Here is a 19,296-nt window from a genome sequence, read left to right as displayed (position 1 = left end):
ATGGCACCTGACCCAGACGAGGGTGGGAGGCCTGAAGCATGAATAGGAAAGAGCCGGGGGAGGGTGTCAAGAGACTCCTCCTGAGGGACCAGCATGCACAAAGAGGCTGGTCCACTGGGGCCTTGCTGGAAGCAGGGAGCCTCGGAGGCCCGGGCCGCTTCCCACTGTACCCAAGAGAGGATACACTGTGCCAGTCTGAGGCCAATCTCAGCGGAGAATTCAGGTTTCTCATCTCCTGGCAGTGTCTCTGTGACCTGTGATAGGGTGAGTGCAGTTATAGGGGTTTATAAAACAGTGGTCTTTGTTCTTAAGATGGGAAGAGTGTGTTTTGTGTCTCTCCTGTGACTGGAGAGTCTTAGCCTGACCCTGAGTTGTTACAATGTCTGTGGCACATTGGTCACACTGATCTAAATTCCAAGAATACTGACAAGTTTTGTCTTTGTCCTTCTCCTCCGCTTACCTCCTCCCTGTGCCCTGAGTAGCCTGCCGGGGCTTCTCTCACTTGTTCCCACGGCCTGATGTCGGAGGCCATGGACCAGCCAGCCGGGAGTCCAGGAAACCCAAGGTCAGAAGAGGGTGGTGATGGCAGCATGGAGCCAGGCACCTGCCAGGAGCTCCTGCACCGACTGCGGGAGCTGGAGGTGAGGCACGGGGCAGGGTCGGGGTGGCGGTGCTGGCCAGAGCCCTGGGGAGCTTGCTGTGGGGTTTTTGGGTGTGGGTGGACCTTCATCTCAGTCCGCTTTGCCAGGCTGGAGCAGAGCTGAACATTTCTTTAGCAGAGCTCCTCCAACAAGCCCTTCCTTGCTCTTAGCTCTCCAACCCGGTGCCAGCTCAGGACAAGAGGCATGTACAGAGTGGAGCTGTCCTAGCCCTCAAACGTCTCCCTCACCCATCTTCTCCCCCAATTTCATGCCCCTTCTGGCTCCAAGAAAGGAGTGGTCACAGAGGCCCCGGGAAGAAGGGTTTGGATGACGCGAGACTCAGGAGTTGAGGGACAAGGGCATGGATCCTTAAACTAGGCCCTTTGCCACATTCTTGATACCCTGCCCTCCTGCCTCCAGCCTCCTCTGCCTTCTCCCCAGGGAAATAAGGGTTACTTTTGGCACCTCCCACCTTAATTCCTCCTGGCCACTGCGTCTCTCCAGCCCCTCCAACCTCACTGACTGAGATTGGGGTTTACAGAATCCCCATCTCAGCTCTGCCTGCCTGATGCCCTCAGTCCGTCTCTGCAGGCCTCCCCATGGCAGAATCCGACCAGAGCCAAGAGCTGGCGCAGGGGTGTAGGTAGTAGACTCTTGGCTCTCCCTTCCCCAAAATCAATTTGCCCTGGAGGAAGAACAATCCTATAGCCTCCTTCTTGCCCTCTTGCTCCCTCCTGCAGGCAGAGAACTCAGCACTTGCCCAGGCCAACGAAAACCAGCGGGAGACCTATGAGCGCTGTCTGGATGAGGTCTGTGGGGTCTGTAGTGGGACTGATGCTGGGGCGGGGACATGGCTTGTCTGCTCCAGGCAGAGGCTGCATTGGCTGACAGCTCTGCCTCGGGGTTTTCTGTCCCCAGGTTGCCAACCACGTGGTGCAGGCACTGCTGAACCAAAAGGTAAGTGGCCACGGGAGACATTCTCACTTCCTAGCCCAGATGCCCTGGGTCCAGCAGGGGAGGTCCTTCCTGGGGATCCCTGAGTCTGCTCACCTAGGGGCAAGAGGAGGGGACTTGGTGGAAATGGCCTATTAGCAACTCCAGTGAAGCCCCCGCCCCCGCCTTGGACAAGTCCATACTGTTCTACCTGGAGGCAGGGGAGGGCTAGGTAAGGCCAGATCTCTGAGTTATGGTGACTTTGATTTGAGCTGAATCCTTCCCTTATCCTGGCTCCAGCTGGTTTCTCCAGGTTGTGATGGCCCTGACAGCAATGATATTGTGAGCATAGGGTGTCATCTGAATATCTATCTACTCAAGTACTGTGGGTAGCTTCTTGACATCTGGGCCACTCTGACCCCCTGCTCTGCCTCATATGGGCCCTTCTTTGATGTATGGTTTCTAAGAGGTAGGGGGTTGGCTCCAGGAATGGGAAAGGCGCCGAAGGGAATGAGTTTTATCTCCCACCAGGGGTGGTAAACTTGAGACAATTTATCATCCCCAGAAGATGTGATGGCTACAGAGACAGGCAGGCTCAGCTCCATCATAGAAGGAGGTTGCAGGAGAAGGGCCCGCTGCTCTGATGAAGGGCACTGTGCTAGGACCACTCTCCTTCTCCTCACATCCTCTTTTTGTCTTCCTGCACGTCCTGGGCGGGCGGCAGGACCTGCGGGAGGAGTGCATCAAGCTGAAGAAGAGGGTGTTTGACCTGGAACGGCAGAACCAGATGCTCAGCGCCCTGTTTCAGCAGAAGCTTCAGCTCACGACGGGCTCCCTCCCTCAGGTGGGCTCAAGCACTTCCCCTTCCCTCTCCATAGCTCAGCTTCCTGCCCCAGCCCAGCCCCATCAGCATCACGGTCTTTTCTCCAAGACACCTGTAGAAGCAGGCTGTCAGCCATTCCCCTGTTCCTCCCCAGCCAGGGAAGGCCCACCTAGCCTGATAGATCTGAGCCTTAGATGGGGGAAACTCCCTAAGTCCCCTCAGGCTTAGCTGTCCCCCCGAAGTGCTCCCCACCCAGCTGAGTGGCATCCCTTCTTGTTGACCGAGAAGGTTCTTGCTTGCTCCCGCCCTGTGTGGGGAGATGGGTGGAGGCTGAAAACGTAGTTATTTCAAGCTCCCAAGTGGCCCCTTTGGCCACTGAATTGCCTCTTCTTGGCCAGGGGTGGGGCCGGGTGTAAGAGCCCAGTGCTTGGTGTCACAGAGAGGTCAGGAAAGGCACTTCACCCTGGAGCCCTGTGTGTGCTCGTAGCTGCAAATGCTCGCCTGCCAACACATAGGCATGGCCGCAGACGCTGGGTCCTGCTTCTAGCCCTGACACCTGCCTTACCCGGGAGAAGCGGGAGGCTACTGGGAATGGATCTTGGGCTCAGTTAAGATGTCACTTGGGGGTCACTCTGTCAGGAAGCCCCAAGGATGGGGTAAGACATAGAGGTGGGAGGATCAGGAGCAGCTCCAGGTACCTGAGGTAAACAGCAGGTTCTGAGGGGTCAACCAGCACACCCCTGCCCCCGACCCCTGCCAACGTTGTGTGTATCTATCTGGATTTGTGTGTCTGCCCCATGCAAACCAGGCAGCTCTGGGCCCCCAGACTCTGAGCAGGATGTCTCTCAGCTCCCTGGGAAGCCTGACACCTGGCAAAGGAAGCCTCGTCACCATGGCCTTTCTGGAGCCCCATCCACCAGGCCGGCGCAGAGCTGGGTCTGAATCCACCGCACTGACCTGGTGGCTCTGCGGGCCCTGGTCTGTCCCTGCTGCAGGGTTCACCCTGGCAGCCCCAGAGGCCTGAGCACACTGGCTGAGCTCACCCCGTCCTCGGTGACTGGTGATAACAGAGGTGTAGATCATCCTTAAATCACTGATTTTTTTACTTAAATGAATTCTGGGACATCTTGAGGTTTGGGGTAATAGATTTATCTTCCCCAGAGGTAATATGACATCATGGAAAGAGCATGAACCCTGGCCTCAGAGAAGCTTGGGCTGAGTCCCTAACTTAGCTAATTTTTAGTTGTGTGACCTTGGGTAAATTAACCTTACAAACCACAGTTTTTCCCTTATAAATGAAGATTAAAATACCCATTTTGCAGGTTGTTCTGAGGATTAAATGAGATAATATATAGTAATCGGCCCATAGTAGATAGTGGATAATTGGCAGCTATTTTTCATTATTAATGTTATTCCCAAGTGGTGCTTTGCTAGGACAAAAGCTCCATTGGGCAAATGGTAATTAAGCTCTTCCTGTGAGCACTGCCTTTGCCAACACACGTTGAATTGGACGGCTGTGCCCTGTGCAGAGCAAGCATACCCCTGAAGGCTGGGCCTGCTGGGAGCTGAGGCAGGTCTACAGACAGCCATAGTACAAAGCAGGGTGTGCCAGTGCAGTCTAGGAGTGCAGAGGGGAGAGAGGCCATCAGAGATGGGCTGGGGAGAGTTCCCCTTAGGAGGAGACATTGGACCTGGGCCTTGATGGACGGGAGATTTAAAAAGAGTGGAGTAGGGGTTGGGGAGGAGGGATTCCCTGTGGAAGGAACGGAGCAGGGAACAGCAAGCTATTCAGCTGGGCCGGAACAAAGGACATGTGAAGGAGCTGAGTGAGACAGGGAAGACCCGGCCAGCCAGGCCGGAATACCAGCAGAGGAGTTCAGACTTGTCCCCACAGGCAGTGGGCGGGCATAGGAGGCTTTGAACACAAAGATGCTTTAGGGAAAAAAAAGAAACAAATGCTTTAGGCTGCCTTGTTCACAGGAGATTGAAAAGCCACCGAACCAGGTCAGGGAGAGTGAAATGCTGAGCAGCGTCCAGGCCAGAGGTGTGAGGATCTGGGCTGCAGGAGCATCTGCAGATGGCCAGGCTGGAGGGGAGGCTGAGAGACCCACAGAGACAGGGTTTAAATGCTGTGGAGAATGAGGGTTAAAGCTGACTTGTATCTAGTGGAGTTGCCTAGGAAAGGGAAATGACATTTTTAGGTACTGTGTAACCCACGATTAAATACTACCTTCATAATCCTCAGAGTACGGGTTTTACATGAGACCAGTTAGGGGAGACAGTGATAACTTCCACCGTCTCTTTTCTAGGCCCCAGTAACAAAGGCCTCTTCCTTTGGTCTCAGCCATCCCTGTGATGCTGCGGTCACAGACAATCAGAACAGGAACAGGTCTCGAGGCTCGCCCTCTCTGTAATAGAGGACGAGACCCCACAGAAAAGCAGGGTGGTCCTGCAGTCACAATGGGCACCCAGGTTAGGCCTGCCGCCACCCTCTGGCCAGGGGCACTCCTCTTTCTCTGAAGCCCCCGACCGGTCCCACCTCCCTGCCGCCTGGCCTTGTGCTCTTTCAGTCTGCCTGTGCTGTGGTCTCCCAAGGCTCCTCTGACCAAGTGGTGGGGACAGTGGTGAAAGCCACACCTTGGGCCAGGAGATGTCCTTGAAGGGACAGACTTGGAAGGACGTTTTCCTGCCCCTGGGTGAGAAGGCCTAGCTTCGTGAGGGAATAGGGACCCGGAACAGACAGCGCCCATGCTAACGCTGCCTCTCCCCTGCAGATCCCACTCACCCCACTCCAGCCACCATCAGAGCCACCAGCCTCTCCCTCCCTGAGCTCCGCCGAGGGACCGGCCGCCTCACTGCCTCTGGGGCACTGTGCTGGGCAGAGAGAGGTAGGAGGGCTGGGCACGGTGGTCTGTGGCTTTGCTGGCCACAGGTTCGTCAGTTGGTACTCCATTGCTGTTTTCTAACGAATCCCAGGGGAAGAGCTGCTTCCTGGTGCACAGATTCTTGTCCAGGCTGGGTGTGAGCCCTCAGCTGTCAGCCTCATACCCAGAAAAACAGATCCCCGCCCCCAACCGCGGGCCTTTGCAGCAAAGGCGTTAGTACTGCAGTAAGACTCCTAGTTAACCCTCCTGAGCTCTTACTCTGTGCCAGGCACTGTGCTGAACATCTGGACACCATTTATCTTATCTTTTTTTTGTAATTTTTGGCATGAATTTCTACTTGTATACATATTTATTTATCCAAGTCCAGAAGTATTATTCATTTATTCTTTTGTCTCTCTGGTTTTTCTTATTTTATGAAGTTGAATATAATTACCATCCCATTTTACAGATGATACTGTGGAGCTTAGAGGTTAAATAACTTCCCAAAGGTCATATAACTAGTTAAGTGGTAGACCTGGGACTTGAACCTACAGAGTCTGGCTGCAGAGCCCATGTAATTAACCACTATGTCAGACTGGACTGAGCCAGAGAAGGGGCAGGCAGAAGCAGGGAGGTACTTGCAGTGGAGTCATTCTCCACGGGGATCAGGTCAGCAGGACGGCTGTTTGACCTCAGAGGGCCTGGGTTGGCTGCAGTAGCTGACTTAGGACTTGGCCACACCACATCCCCTTATGGAGTCTCTGTCTTCTTTCTGGAGCCTGAAAAATGGACATGCCTCTCTCCCCTGGGGCGAACAAAGATGTCAGGGTTGTAGGTGGCTAGCCCTGCTGACCCTAACAGTAGTAGGAAAGGGGTCAGGGGCTGGGATAACCAGGAAGGGAGGTGGGGTGCTCACCCAACCCCAGCTATGTCAAGAAAAAGAATTGTGGTGACCAGGTCTCAGCAACCCTTGAGGAAGCTGAGCCATCATATCCCAGAAGCTGGCAATTCCTTTTGGGGACACAGACAAAACCAGGCCAGCTCTGTTACACTCAGCCCACATCGTGGGCCTGCACACAGTCTCCTTCTCATGCCATTTCTCCCCCAAGGTATGTTGGGAGCAGCAGCTGCGGCCAGGGGGCCCGGGACCCCCAGCTGCCCCACCCCCAGCGCTGGATGCCCTCTCCCCATTCCTTCGAAAGAAAGCCCAGATCCTGGAGGTGCTGAGAGCCCTGGAAGAGACTGACCCCTTGCTTCTGTGTTCACCTGCCACCCCCTGGCAGCCTCCAGGCGAGGGTCCTGGCTCCCCGGAGCCCATCAATGGCGAGCTGTGTGGCCCTCCCCAGCCTGAACCCTCACCTTGGGCCCCCTACCTGCTACTAGGTCCTGGTAGCCTGGGAGGCCTGCTGCACTGGGAGCGCCTCTTGGGGTATCTGGGGGAAGAAGAGGGTGCTGGGCGGCCCTGGGGCCCTAGCAGGGGCTCTCCCCAGGCCCAGGGCACCAGCTCTGGCCCGCCCTGTGCGCCGGGAAGCAGTTCCTCCTCTTCTTCTGATGAGGCAGGTGACCCCAATGAGGCACCCAGCCCCGACACCCTGCTTGGGGCCCTGGCCCGCAAACAGTTGAACCTGGGCCAGCTCCTTGAGGACACTGAGTCTTACCTACAGGCCTTCTTGGCCGGGGCTGCAGGCCCACTCAACAGGGACCACCCAGGTCCCGGGCAGCCATCTTCCCCAGACCAGGGGCCCCCACAGCTGTCTAAGTCCAAAGGCCTCCCCAAGTCAGCTTGGGGTGGGGGTACCCCAGATGTCCACAGGCCGGGCTTTGGTGCTACCTCAGAGGGCCAGGGGCCCCTCCCCTTCCTCAGCATGTTCATGGGTGCGGGGGATGCCCCCCTGGGTTCACAGCCTGGCCACCCCCACTCCTCATCTCAGGTGAAAAGCAAGCTCCAGATGGGCCCCCCTTCTCCTGGGGAAGCCCAGGGAGCCCTTCTGCCCTCTCCAGCCAGAGGTCTCAAATTTCTAAAGCTGCCTCCAGCCTCGGAGAAGGTCCCCAGCCCAGGAGGCCCCCAGCTCAGCCCCCAGCTCCCCCGGAACTCCCGAATCCCCTGCCGGAACAGTGGCTCAGATGGCAGCCCCTCCCCACTGCTGGCCCGCAGGGGTCTGGGTGGAGGAGAACTGTCCCCGGAGGGGGCGCAGGGCCTGCCCACCAGCCCTTCACCCTGTTCCACAACCCCGGACTCTGCGCAGCTCAGACCTCCCCAGTCAGCCTTGTCTGCCACACTATCCCCAGGACCAGTGGTGTCTCCCTGCTATGAGAACATCCTGGACCTTTCCCGGAGCACCTTTAGGGGGCCTTCCCCAGAGCCACCTCCATCCCCACTGCAGGTACCCACCTACCCCCAGCTAACTCTGGAGGTGCCACGGGCCCCTGAGGTCCTCAGGAGCCCTGGAGTGCCCCCCAGCCCCTGCCTCCCAGAATCTTGCCCCTATGGGAGCACCCAGGAGAAGAGTTTGGATAAGGCAGGCTCAGAATCTCCCCATCCTGGCCGCAGGACCCCAGGCAGCTCATCTAAGAAGCCCAGCCAGGGGGCAGGGCGGCGACCTGGGGATGCTGGCCACACACCTCTTCGGGACAGACTGGCAGCCCTGGGGAAACTGAAGACTGGCCCCGAGGGGCCCCAGATCCCAGAGAAGAATGGGGTGCCAGCCAGGCCTGGCACCGAGAAGGCCCGGGGAGCAGGGAGGTCAGGGGAGAGCACTGGAGACATGGTGCCCTCTGCCCCTAGGCCCCCTGAGCAGCCAGAAGGCAAGGGGGCCCTGCGGGGGGCAGTGGCCTTAGGCACAAGCAGCCTGAAGCAGCAGGAACCAGGGCTTCTGGGGGATTCTGGGGCCCGAGTCTACTCCTCCCATTCCATGGGGGCCCGGGTCGACCTGGAGCCTGTCTCACCAAGGAGCTGCCTCACCAAAGTGGAGCTGGCCAAGAGCCGGCTGGCAGGGGCCCTGTGCCCCCAGGTACCCCGCACCCCTGCCAAAGTGCCCACCTCAGCCCCCAGCCTCGGCAAGCCCAATAAGAGCCCCCATGGCAGCCCTACAAAGCTACCTTCCAAGTCACCCACCAAGGTGACACCCCGACCTGTGGCCCCACCTGGCACCAAGGAGCCCCCCAAGCCTGACAAGGGGAAGGGCCCACCTTGGGCAGACTGTGGTGGTACCACAGGCCAGTCCACGCCCCCAGTGCCTGGCACTGCTGACCCAAGCCAAGGCCCTGAGGGGCGGGCCCCACACTCGGCCATCGAGGAGAAGGTGATGAAGGGCATTGAGGAGAATGTGCTGCGGCTCCAGGGCCAGGAGCGGGCACCAGGCGCCGAGGCCAAGCACCGCAACACCAGCAGCATCGCCAGCTGGTTCGGCCTTAAGAAGAGCAAGCTGCCAGCGCTGAACCGGCGCACGGAGGCCACCAAGGGCAAGGAAGGAGCCAGTGGGGGCTCCCCACTCCGGAAGGAGGTCAAGATGGAAGCCCGGAAGCTGGAGGCTGAGAGCCTGAACATCTCCAAGCTAATGGCTAAGGCGGAAGACTTGCGCCGGGCACTAGAGGAAGAGAAGGCCTACCTGAGCGGCAGGGCCCGGCCACGGCCCGGGGGACCAGCACCAGGGTCCAGTGCAGCGCTGGGACAGGTGCAGGGCCAGCTAGCTGGCATGTACCAGGGTGCAGACACCTTCATGCAACAGCTGCTCAACAGGTGAGGGTCTGGGACCAATCAGCAGGTGCTCCGTGGCTGAGGGCACTTTTCCTTTCACGGGCACACCTGGGGCTGAGGCTGGGGCTGGGCCTACCTTTCCTGGGAGCTTGGGCTTCACAGAGGTCAAAAGGAGTAGGAGGTCAAGTAAAATGTTACCAAAGCATCTAGGGGTTAGTGGCCTGGCCTGGAGGAAAGATTGGGGGCTTGAACCAGAGACAGGGGCTTTGTGGCTGGCTCCCCTCCTTTCTGGATGTCTGATGTCAGACTTGCTGAGACCTGGTTCCTCGTTTGAGAAGAGTTAACAGTCCACATTTTCCTGGATCCTCTCCAGTGTCAGGTGAGGCAGCCTGTCTAGGTGCCTGCACTCAGTAGTTAGGGGAATGCCGTTCCTCACCATTGGCTGGTGAAGGTCTTCCTCTGGGGTTTTTATCCTATACGACAAGGATGGTCCCCTTGCTGTCTTGCTCTTTGGTACCTGCCACAGACTCAGCAGTGGGAGCTGTGGTTTAGAGACGGGGCCATCCCATCTTGGGGTTGCTCTGTCTGGGCCAGATGAGGCAGAATGCAGGGGTTGAGCCCCAGGTAGGGTATGGCTTGGATAGCAAGTCTGTTCAAGTTCAGCTGGGGCTGGCAGGGTGTGTCCCACGTGTGCCAGGATGTCACCGGCTCTGCCATCTACCTGCAAAGACTGTTGAAAGATTCCTTGGCTCGACTGTGGACTGCTTTGAGGGAGTTCTTCCGTCTCCCCTGCCCCTGCTGTTCCTTGGGGTTTTCCCTAGGGTCTCTGCCTGTTCCCAGTGTCTGGAGGGGTTGATGGGGGCAACCACCAGGGATATGTCGACTTCCCCGGGGGCGGGGGGCCGTGGGTGCTCACTCGGCCCAGCACCATTGGAGGGAGTGAGGCCGAAATGTCTGGGTGGACCCAGGCCTCCCTCACCTGCGTCTCCACCCCTGCCCCTAGGGTGGATGGCAAGGAGTTACCACCTAAGAGCTGGCGGGAGCCCAAACCCGAGTATGGCGATTTCCAGCCAGTGTCCTCTGACCCCAAGAACCCCTGGCCAGCCTGCGGGCCCCGAAATGGCCTGGTGGGCCCTCTTCAGGGCTGTGGAAAACCTCCTGGGAAGGTAGGTTCTTGGGACAGGGGCTGGGTAGAGGGCCTGGCTCTGTGGTCCTGCCAGGTCTCTTGCCCCCTGGAGGGCTCCCGTTCCCTGGGTCCTAGAAGCAGCTTGATGCACTCCTAGTCTCTGAGGGAGACTGGGGAGGGGAGATGGCCTCCTGAGGGCTGGCAGGCTGCGGGCACTCTCGGACCCGTACTCCAGGCAGAGCTATTGGCAGAGCTTGCGGAGGGGTTTGGGCCGGGGGAGAAATGAGCTCTGAGGTCTCCTGTACCGCACACAGCCGAGCAACGAGCCAGGGAGGCGGGAAGAGATGCCCTCGGAGGACAGCCTGGCTGAGCCAGTGCCCACCTCACACTTCACAGGTCAGCAGGGTCAGGGGCCAAGGATGGGACCTGCCCCTCACCCCCTGCCCACTTCACTCCTTCCTCTCACTGCAGCAGGTGCCAGGCCCTGAGTGTCATCTTGGTGCCAAACACCAGTTGGGCACTGGGGCTGCACAGGAATAAATCCCTCCCTGCTCTCAGGGGTACCTGCCTTGCCCCCTCCCAAGCCTAGGGGAGGCGGGGAAGGGCAGGGATGACAGCCTCTTGGGCCAGGAAGCTGGAAGAAGGCAGCCTGCACCACATGCAGCATCACATCACTCACTTACCCTCCCCTCGCCAGCCTGTGGCTCCTTGACTCGAACCCTGGACAGTGGCATTGGGACCTTCCCGCCCCCAGACCATGGCAGCAGTGGGATCCCCAGCAAGAATCTTCCCAAGACCAAGCCACCACGGCTGGAGCCCCCACCTGGGGTGCCCCCAGCTCGACCCCCACCCCTTACCAAAGTCCCCCGCCGTGCCCACACGCTGGAGCGTGAGGTGCCGGGCATAGAGGAGCTGCTGGTGAGCGGGCGGCACCCCAGCATGCCAGCCTTCCCTGCACTGCTCACTGCTGCTCCGGGCCACCGGGGCCATCAGACCTGTCCTGACGGTGAGTGTCCTGGCAGGGGGGTGGGCCATCCCTGGAGCACCACCTACCACCACCCACCTTCCCCTTGTCCCTGGACAGATCCCTGTGAAGACCCAGGCCCTCCCCCTCCTGTCCAGCTGGCCAAGAACTGGACCTTCCCCAACGCGAGGGCAGCCGGCAGCTCCACTGACCCTTTCCTGTGCCCACCCCGACAGTTGGAGGGGCTTCCCAGGACCCCTATGGTGAGCATGGCTGAAGGGGAAAGGGATCAGGACTGAAGGGCAGGTGGGAATGACATGGGGAGACCAGTTTCTGCAGTGAGATACAGCCTGTCTGGGAGGGCTGAGGGGACAGCTCCTGGACCACCCACCCACCTGCCCTTCTCACACTGCTCTTGGGGAAAGGGTTGCTGTCCGCTCCCAGAACCTTGGTGGGACTGTGCTCAGTCGTGCCTCCAGCCTGCCTCCTCTGAAGTGCATCCTGCCTCGGTGGCCCATCTGCAGTGCCCCCCAAGGTGGGCAGAGCCCAGTGCCTCAGGCTGGGCCAGGAGGCGAGAGGAGCTTCCTCTCCAGCGGCCCCTCCTTTCCCAGGCCCTGCCCGTGGACCGCAAGCGGAGCCTGGAGCCCAGCCGCCCGGCCCCTACGCCCCAGGGCCCAGCATTTGGGGGTAGCCGCACCCCCAGCACATCGGACATGGGCGAGGAAGGGAGAGTGGCCAGTGGGGGCCCCCCAGGACTTGAGACCTCGGAGTCTCTCAGCGACTCACTCTACGACTCACTCTCCTCCTGTGGGAGTCAGGGCTGAAGGGCTGCGCCACACCGTGGCCCCTCTCTGGAGTTGGAGACCACAGACTGGACCAGTTCTCCTCATGCTGGGGCCAGCAAGGCCCTTTCCTGAAGGGACCAAGCAGGCAGATGGACAGGAATGTGAAGGGGGTCCCTGGCACACCCCACTGCTGCTGTTGAGGAGATGACTGCTCTCAGCTCAGGGAGAGACCCCACCCTTGGTCCCTTCTCTCACCTGGAGTAAGGCTATTCCTCTGAGGGACTGGGGGTTCAAGGCCGCTGTGTACCAGCCCCCAGCTCCCACTTCAGGCTGAGCCATCTCGTGGTGCTGGGCTTCCTGCCCGCCAGCCGTGCCATCTCTGCCCAACCTGGCTGCCTCCTGCCCCAGTGCCCCCGTGGGGCCAGCCCAGAGGCCCTGTGCTGGTGGAGTTTGGGGGCAAGGGGTCCAGTTGCCTTCTCTCTCTGTCTGCCCTGGTCCTCCCTGCTGTCTGGATGGTGCTGCCCTTCCCTGCCCCGTGTCTTTGGGGTCCATTTGTCTGTCTTTTTGTTGTTGTTTTTATATTAAAGCATCTGGCCCAGTTCCCATCCCCCATCCCGCACTGCGGTTAATTTATCTGTTGTTAAAAATGCGGCTGCTCTGCTTCCAGCCTCTGCTTCTGCCGTATCCCTAATAAAACATGGAGGCCCCTCCCTGCCCCTGACTCAGCTTGTTCTGTGGGAGGACTCAGGAACGGATAGTTGGGTGGAGATTGCATGGGCACCAGGGGGAGGGACCCCGGGGACCTAGACTATGCCCCAGTGCCCTTGTGAGGCAGCCCCTCCCCGACTAGGGGAGCTGCAGAAGGTAACAAGGTGTTGGGGAAGTGGGGCCTGCTAAGGCCTGGAATGGTACCTGGGGCTGGGAGATTCCCCTTGGGTGGGGCAGAAGCCTGGGCTGCCCTGTGGGCATGTACTTCAAACTCCCGTACGTACCAGGTACAGGGGACATGCAAACTGAGCTTCAGGGTTAGAGGGGAGACAGTTAGGTGTCTGTAGCCTCCTGTTTGCAATGAAGTTAAGCACAACTGGGTCTCAAACTGTTGCCACCTTCTTATCTCTCCTCAGACTTTGGGCTTTCCCCAGATCTTGCCTGTGTTTATACCTCGGATTTCAACCACAAGTTCCCCTAGCTCTGAAATTCTTATGTTAAGAAGGCGAGGCAGGAATAATGCTGTGCAGAAGGGTCTAGGCTTCCAGGAGTTATTTTGGACTCCACATGGCACAAGAAAGCCATGGGGTGGTTGTGATGCCCCCAGCCCTTGAGTTTCCTGTGGGTTGTGGAGCTGAGCAACGACCTGAAGTGAACCAGGTGGCAGCCAGCCCATCTCACATTGGCCAGCCACATTGGGTCTAGGAAGGCATCCTTTCTGCCCAGGTTGCAAGATGTGGGGTGACTTGTCCAGAGCACCCACCTGATGTAACTTACACTTGCCACCTCCTCATGACGCAGTCTGGAGGCTCCTTGGACAGCGTGCATGCTCGGCACGCTGCATGCATAGTCCCAGCCTATGGAGAGGTCATCGTGGGGGTGGAAGTCCTGTAGTGGCTACACACATGGTTTGTATTGGTACCACAGGCTTGCCAAGCTGAGGTCAGGGAGTAGTGCTGGGCCCATTCACAACTCAGTTATACTGCTGGATGCCACCCTGTGCTCTGACAAGCCCAAGGAAGGTTGTGGGTGGGGAAGGTGCCAGTGTCTCCCTTTATATTAGCTTCTTCCAGGAGTGTCTCTCCAGCCCCTGAATGCTCCAGAGAGCTGTGAAGGAACTCCCCCCCCATTAAAATAAACACCATCATGCTGCCAGACTCCTGATCCCTAACCCCCACGATAGCCCTGCTGGAGAAAGCACTGTCCTCATTTCACAGATGAAGACATGGAGGCTCAGAAACATTTGATCGTTTTCCAAGGCTGAGAAGTGATGGAGCCTGGCCCAAGGGGGTCCTTTTTGGATGTGTAGCTTTGCTTTCTTCTGCCAGTTCTTTCGTCTCTTCCTCCCCCTTTGGCCTGTGGATCACTTCTGATGGGCACGGCTTGAGAGCACGAGGCTGGAAGTCAAGAGTCTTAGCCACTGAGTCTGCTTTTGTGGGGAAAGTTGCATCCCTTCTCTAGCCTTGGTTTTCCTCACCTATGGAAGATTAGGAGGTTGGGCCAGACCAGCTTTCTCCTTAGCTCTGCACTTCTTACCCATCCCCCAGTCTGGCCTCTTTCTCTCCTGCTTCCCTCGGTTGATATCATCATTGAAGAAACTAACAAGACTTAAAGAAGGGTCAAATCAGATGTCTTCGTTTTTAATGTCAGGATCTCATTTTCTTGCTTCCATCTTCTACTTCCAGGTTCCTCTCCCACTGACCCTTCTGCTTTTATGGGCTTAAGGATGATATTACTAAGCTGCAAATCTCTGCCTCATGCCAGGCAGGCTCAGAAAAGTCTGCATCTTTCTCCTGACTTTTTATTTCTTGGTTTTTCAAGCCCTTTTCTCTGTTTGAACCTGATGTATTACCTCGTTTCCTTGTTATAACAGAATAGTTTGCGTGCAGGATATTTATTCTGTTTCCTCTCCGGGAAGGAGCTTGGCATGGTAGGTTTGACTCTGGACTCCACCTCCTACAAGCTGAGACCAAAGAATCCATCCATTTTACTGTTACCAGGATCTGATCAGTCTGCTGCCAGGTTCTGTTCTGCAGTGTTTGCAAATGCAAGGTGTCACCTTGGCCCCTGGGGCAGTGTGGGCTGACTGGGGAAATGTCTCTGTGTTAGTCACCAGAGCAGGGTAGCATCAGCCACACCTGGTGCCTGGAGCCAGCCCTTCCCTACTGACTGTTCCAAGGTGGGCCGCAGTCCTTCCTCAATGCTGCAGCGTGCTACTAAGGGGTGCTGGGCCCAGATAAGCCCATATAACTGTGTTTGCCCCCCACACGGATTGAATATTCCATCTGAAGTAATTCTGTGGATGGGGACACACAGGTGAGTTAAAGACACTCCTGGGAAACCTATTTCTCCTTGCACTTCAAGGAAGGGTTTGGCCCAAAGACCACCCGATCCTCACTATGGCAGAATACTTCGTATCTCAGTTTGCAACATCTGCTTGCAGGAGTAAGGTAACCTCACTGTTTTCTTCATGAACAATGTGTGAATTCTTGCCTTACCATTGTGTATGACCCCTTTTGCTGAATTTCCCAAAGAAAGGAAACCAAAACTGCCAGACCTCTTTTATTCCCTCCAGCTGGCATCGAGACATCAGCAAAAGACTATGAAAAGTTTTCAGGTCCCACCTCACTTGGGCACCCTGCCTTTTGCAGGAAATGTACCAAAATGTTAACAGGTTTTCTCTGGATTGCCGGTGATTTTAATTTTCTTCTTTACCCTTTTCTAGATTTTCTACAAATAGCATATTTTCTTTTCCTTATCAAAAAAAAGTTTTAAAAAAGAAATAATCATACTCTGCAGCAGACTCTAGATATATACCTCCATTCTGTAATCGTGTATCAGTTATTTCAAGGATCTAAATGAATATTTTTAAAAGATAGCCGAATTTGGGAAATAACGTTTTTAAAACCTTTTTTGCAGTTATTAAAGACATACAAAATTACAAAAGTGCATGTTAATAGTTTTTTTTTTTTTTTAAGTAATTGAGATTGAGGAGAATGCTATACAAGGGAGAAGAGTCTCTTTCATAGTCCGACTCCCAGTCTCATTCCCCAGATATAACCCAAGTTGATTGGTAACCTTTCAAATCATTTTTTAAATGCACACACACACAGGATGTTTATGTTGACCTGTTATTAGACAATGAGATGATTCTATAGATAGTGATTTGCTGCTGCTTCTAGCGCTTAATAATATATCTTGGAGATCTTTCTGAAGCCCGTAAGTCTCCATCATCATACACAGTCTTCCACTGTATGGATGTGCCACGTTTCTTTGTTTTGCCATGACAAACAATGTGGCAGAACACTGCATATATGTCTTTGGCCGCTTGTGTATTTCCATAAGATAAATACCTATAAATGGAATTCCTGGGTCATAGAGCATGATTAATTTAAATTTTTATAGATATCAACAAATTACACTTCACCAACAATGTATAAATGGGACTATCTTCCACATCACTGAGTATTATCAAACTTTTTATTCCCGGCCAACTTGGTAGGAGTAAGTGATCTGCAGTCTTGTAGCCCAATGTAGGGACTTTGGCTTTTATTCAGAGTGAAATGGGGAGCCCCTAGAGCGGGATAAGAATAAACCGTAGAGGGCAAGCATGGAAACAGACCTATAGTGGACCTCTTGGGTAAGTGCAGTGAGAAATGGTGGTGACCTGTTGCAGGGTGGAGGCACATAGACAACAAGATTTGCTCATGTAAGTGACGTGAGGGAAGAAGAGCCACAGATAACTCCAAGGTTTTTGGAGCAACTGGTAGGAAGAAGTTAGCGTTAAGTGATATGGGGAAGACTGTGGATAGAGCAGACTTGGGGGAGGAAAGATCAGGAATTAACTGTTGGACATGTTAAATTTGAGATGTCTGTTGGACAGCATCCAGTGGAAAATGTGGAGTAAGCAGTTGATTATAGAAGTTGAGAGTTTAGAAGAGAGGCCCAGGCTGGAGATATAAATTAATAAGTCATCAACATATGGATGTTATTTAAAGCCAGGGGACTGGATGAGATCACCAAGGGAGTACAAAAGAGAAGGTCTGAGTCCTAAATTCTGGGATAGTCCGTTTCTTTCAAGGTCAGAGGAAATGAGGAAGAAAGCACAAGAGACTGAAAATATGGTACCAAGAGAATGTGGGGTCCTGGAATATGAGTGAAGAAAATGTTTCAAGAAAGATGAATCAGTATCAAATTATGCTGACGTGTCTGGCAAGAGGATTGAAAATTGTCTTTTGGATTTAGCGACATGGAGGTCATTGGTGACCTTAGCAAGAGCATTGATGGAAATGAAAGCTGTTTGGCGTGGTTCAAGGGAAAATGAGAAAGGAAGAATTGGAGCATAGACAACTCTTCTAAGGAGTAAGGGAGAAGACAGCAGGAGAGGGAACCAGGGTCAAGAAATGAGATTTTTATTATTTTTTGTCTTATTTTTGAAACTACCTCAAAGTTACATAAATGCTTTAAATACAGTAAAAAGAACTTTTTTTCTCCTAAACTATTTGAAAGTAAGTTGCCAACTTGATGCTGCATCACCCCAATACTTCAGTGTATATTTCCTACAAACAAAGGCATTCTCTTATACATCCCCAAGAACATCATCAAAATCAGGAATTAATATGTAACTACAACCTAATCCTCAGACCGCATTCGAGTTTCACCAATTGTCCAAATAATGTCCTTTATAGCCAGTTCAAAATCACACATTGCATTTAGTTATCATGTTTCTTTAGTCTCCTTCAACCTGGAACAATTCTTCAATCTGTCTTTGACTTTCATGACCTTGACACTGCCGAACACTACAGGCCATGATTTTGATTTGTCTCATTACTAAGGATGTTCACTTTCATTACTGGATTAAGTTGGTGTTTGCTAGGCTTCTCCATTATACATTTACTATTTTTCCCTTTATAATTACTAAGAACATGGTGGGGAGGTACTGTGAAACTATCTAAATATTTCATTTTCATCAAACCTTCTATTCATTTATTCATATCAGTATGGACTCATAGTTTCCTATTTTATTTAATGATTTATAATCTATTACTATCATTATTTACTTTGATGCTCAAATCGTCCATGATTTGGCCAGTAGGTGCCCCTTCGAGCTGGCTTCTGTCTTTTTGACAAATCCCCATCATTCTCTGAGGACGTACTTACTTTCTGGCGCAACATGCTGAAGAATCATCTTGGACTTTCCCCAACACAGCCCTGGAATCAGCCATTTTTCCAAAGGGCCCTGGCTTCTTTTAGTGGGGCATGGTATTTAGAAACCAAGACCTGGGGTCTGCATAAGCTTATTGCTGTTGGGGAGTTGCTGCTTCCAGGCTCTAAGAGAGGATTTCTTTCTTTCTTTCTTTCTTTTTTTTTTTTTGAGGAAGATTAGCCCTGAGCTAACATCCGTGCCCATCTTCCTCTACTTTATATATGGGATGCATACCACAGCATGGCTTGCCAAGCGGTACCACATCCACACCAGGGATCTGAACCGGTGAACCTCGGGCCACCGAAGTAGAATGTGCGCACTTAACTGCTGCACCACCAGGCCAGCCCCTAAGAGAAGGTTTCTTAAAGACAGAAGAAATTAAAGCATTTCTTATGGGAATGATAAAACAGAGAAAATGTGCTAATGCAGGAGAGAGAAGAGGGACTTGTTGGGCTCTAGTGCACAAGTGGCCTTAAGTAGCATCCATAAGTCCAGGAAGGAGGAAGGCATGAGACCGGAAGTTTGGTGTCTGTGGCTGTATCTACTTATAGAAGTATTCTTCTGATTGCTTTTATTTTCTCAAGGAAATAATCAAGGTCATCAGCTAAAAGGAAGGATGGGAGAAAGAGGTGTTGGAGTTTTGAGAAGAGAGGAGATGGTACCGGTAATCATCTAGGAGCTCAAAAGAGTGAATAGACCAGAGCATGTAGTAGTAGGATTACCAAACAGCATGAAGGGCCCACTTGGGGTGAGTAGGAATTAATCTGAAGTGAGACTTATTAACATGAATGTGTTGGGGGGTTTCTCCTGCCTTGTTAGGTACCGAATAGAGAGCAAGTTGGATTAGCCAGGGCTGCCAATTTCCCAAATGAGTGCAACAAAGGCGGGGGGGGGGGGGGGGGGGGGCGGCAAGGGAATTGAAGATACATACAAGGGAGTGATTCTATTAATTGGCTGTGACCTTTACCCTAGATAATGAGGGAAGAGAGAACAATGAAGGAGGTAGGATCAATAGATTGTCCTGATGGGATCAAAGGAATTTTAGAGACAGAGTACTAACGGGAAAGAGTTGGAAAGCTGTTGAGAAGAAATGAGGTGATCAGAGGATGGGATGCATGAAATTGAGATTATGGGAGGTGTTATGGGTTGGACTGTGTCCCTCTCCCCACAAAAAATGATGTTGAAGTCCTAACCCCCAGTACCTCAGAATGTGACCTTATTTGGAAATAGGGTCTTTACAGAGGTAATCAAGTTAAGATGAGGTCATTTGGGTGGGCCCTAATCCAATATGACCGGTGTCCTTATAAAAAGGGGAAAACTGGACCTAAGGACAGACATGCACAGAGGGAGAACACCACGTGACAATGAAGGCAGATACTGGGTGATGCATCTACAAGCTAAGGAATACCAATGATCCGGCAAACCACCAGAAGTTAGGGGAGAGGCCTGGAACATATTCTCCTCCACAGCCCTCAGAAGGAACGAGCCCACTGACACCTTGATCTTAGACTTTTAGCCTCTATAACTGTAAGACAATAAACTTCTATTG

The 19,296-nt window shown here is 54.0% G+C and overlaps 1 protein-coding gene across 4 annotated transcripts in view; it reads left to right on the top strand.

The window, feature by feature from the left end:
- NCKAP5L (NCK associated protein 5 like) overlaps positions 1-12,547 on the top strand; it is a 29,629-nt gene extending 17,082 nt beyond the window's left edge. For 2 of the 4 annotated variants that reach the window (XM_070271347.1, XM_023643515.2), the window contains exons 3-13: positions 483-641; positions 1,382-1,450; positions 1,560-1,598; positions 2,299-2,418; positions 5,172-5,285; positions 6,371-9,000; positions 9,962-10,124; positions 10,399-10,480; positions 10,782-11,090; positions 11,169-11,311; positions 11,660-12,547. In XM_070271347.1, the coding sequence (XP_070127448.1) occupies positions 519-641; positions 1,382-1,450; positions 1,560-1,598; positions 2,299-2,418; positions 5,172-5,285; positions 6,371-9,000; positions 9,962-10,124; positions 10,399-10,480; positions 10,782-11,090; positions 11,169-11,311; positions 11,660-11,872 (4,005 nt within the window). In that variant the 5' untranslated portion in view covers positions 483-518 and the 3' untranslated portion in view covers positions 11,873-12,547. Of the gene's footprint in view, positions 1-482; positions 642-1,381; positions 1,451-1,559; positions 1,599-2,298; positions 2,419-5,171; positions 5,286-6,370; positions 9,001-9,961; positions 10,125-10,398; positions 10,481-10,781; positions 11,091-11,168; positions 11,312-11,473 lie in introns of all 4 variants that reach the window. The other 2 variants (XM_023643514.2, XM_023643513.2) reach the window with 1 other exon arrangement.
- The last annotated feature ends 6,749 nt before the right edge of the window (positions 12,548-19,296 follow it).

The sequence above is a fragment of the Equus caballus genome, chromosome 6, assembly GCF_041296265.1.
Source record: "Equus caballus isolate H_3958 breed thoroughbred chromosome 6, TB-T2T, whole genome shotgun sequence".
Lineage (NCBI taxonomy): Eukaryota > Metazoa > Chordata > Mammalia > Perissodactyla > Equidae > Equus > Equus caballus.
Note: the sequence above shows the minus strand (reverse complement) of the source record. Positions and strands in the feature narration are given on the sequence as shown.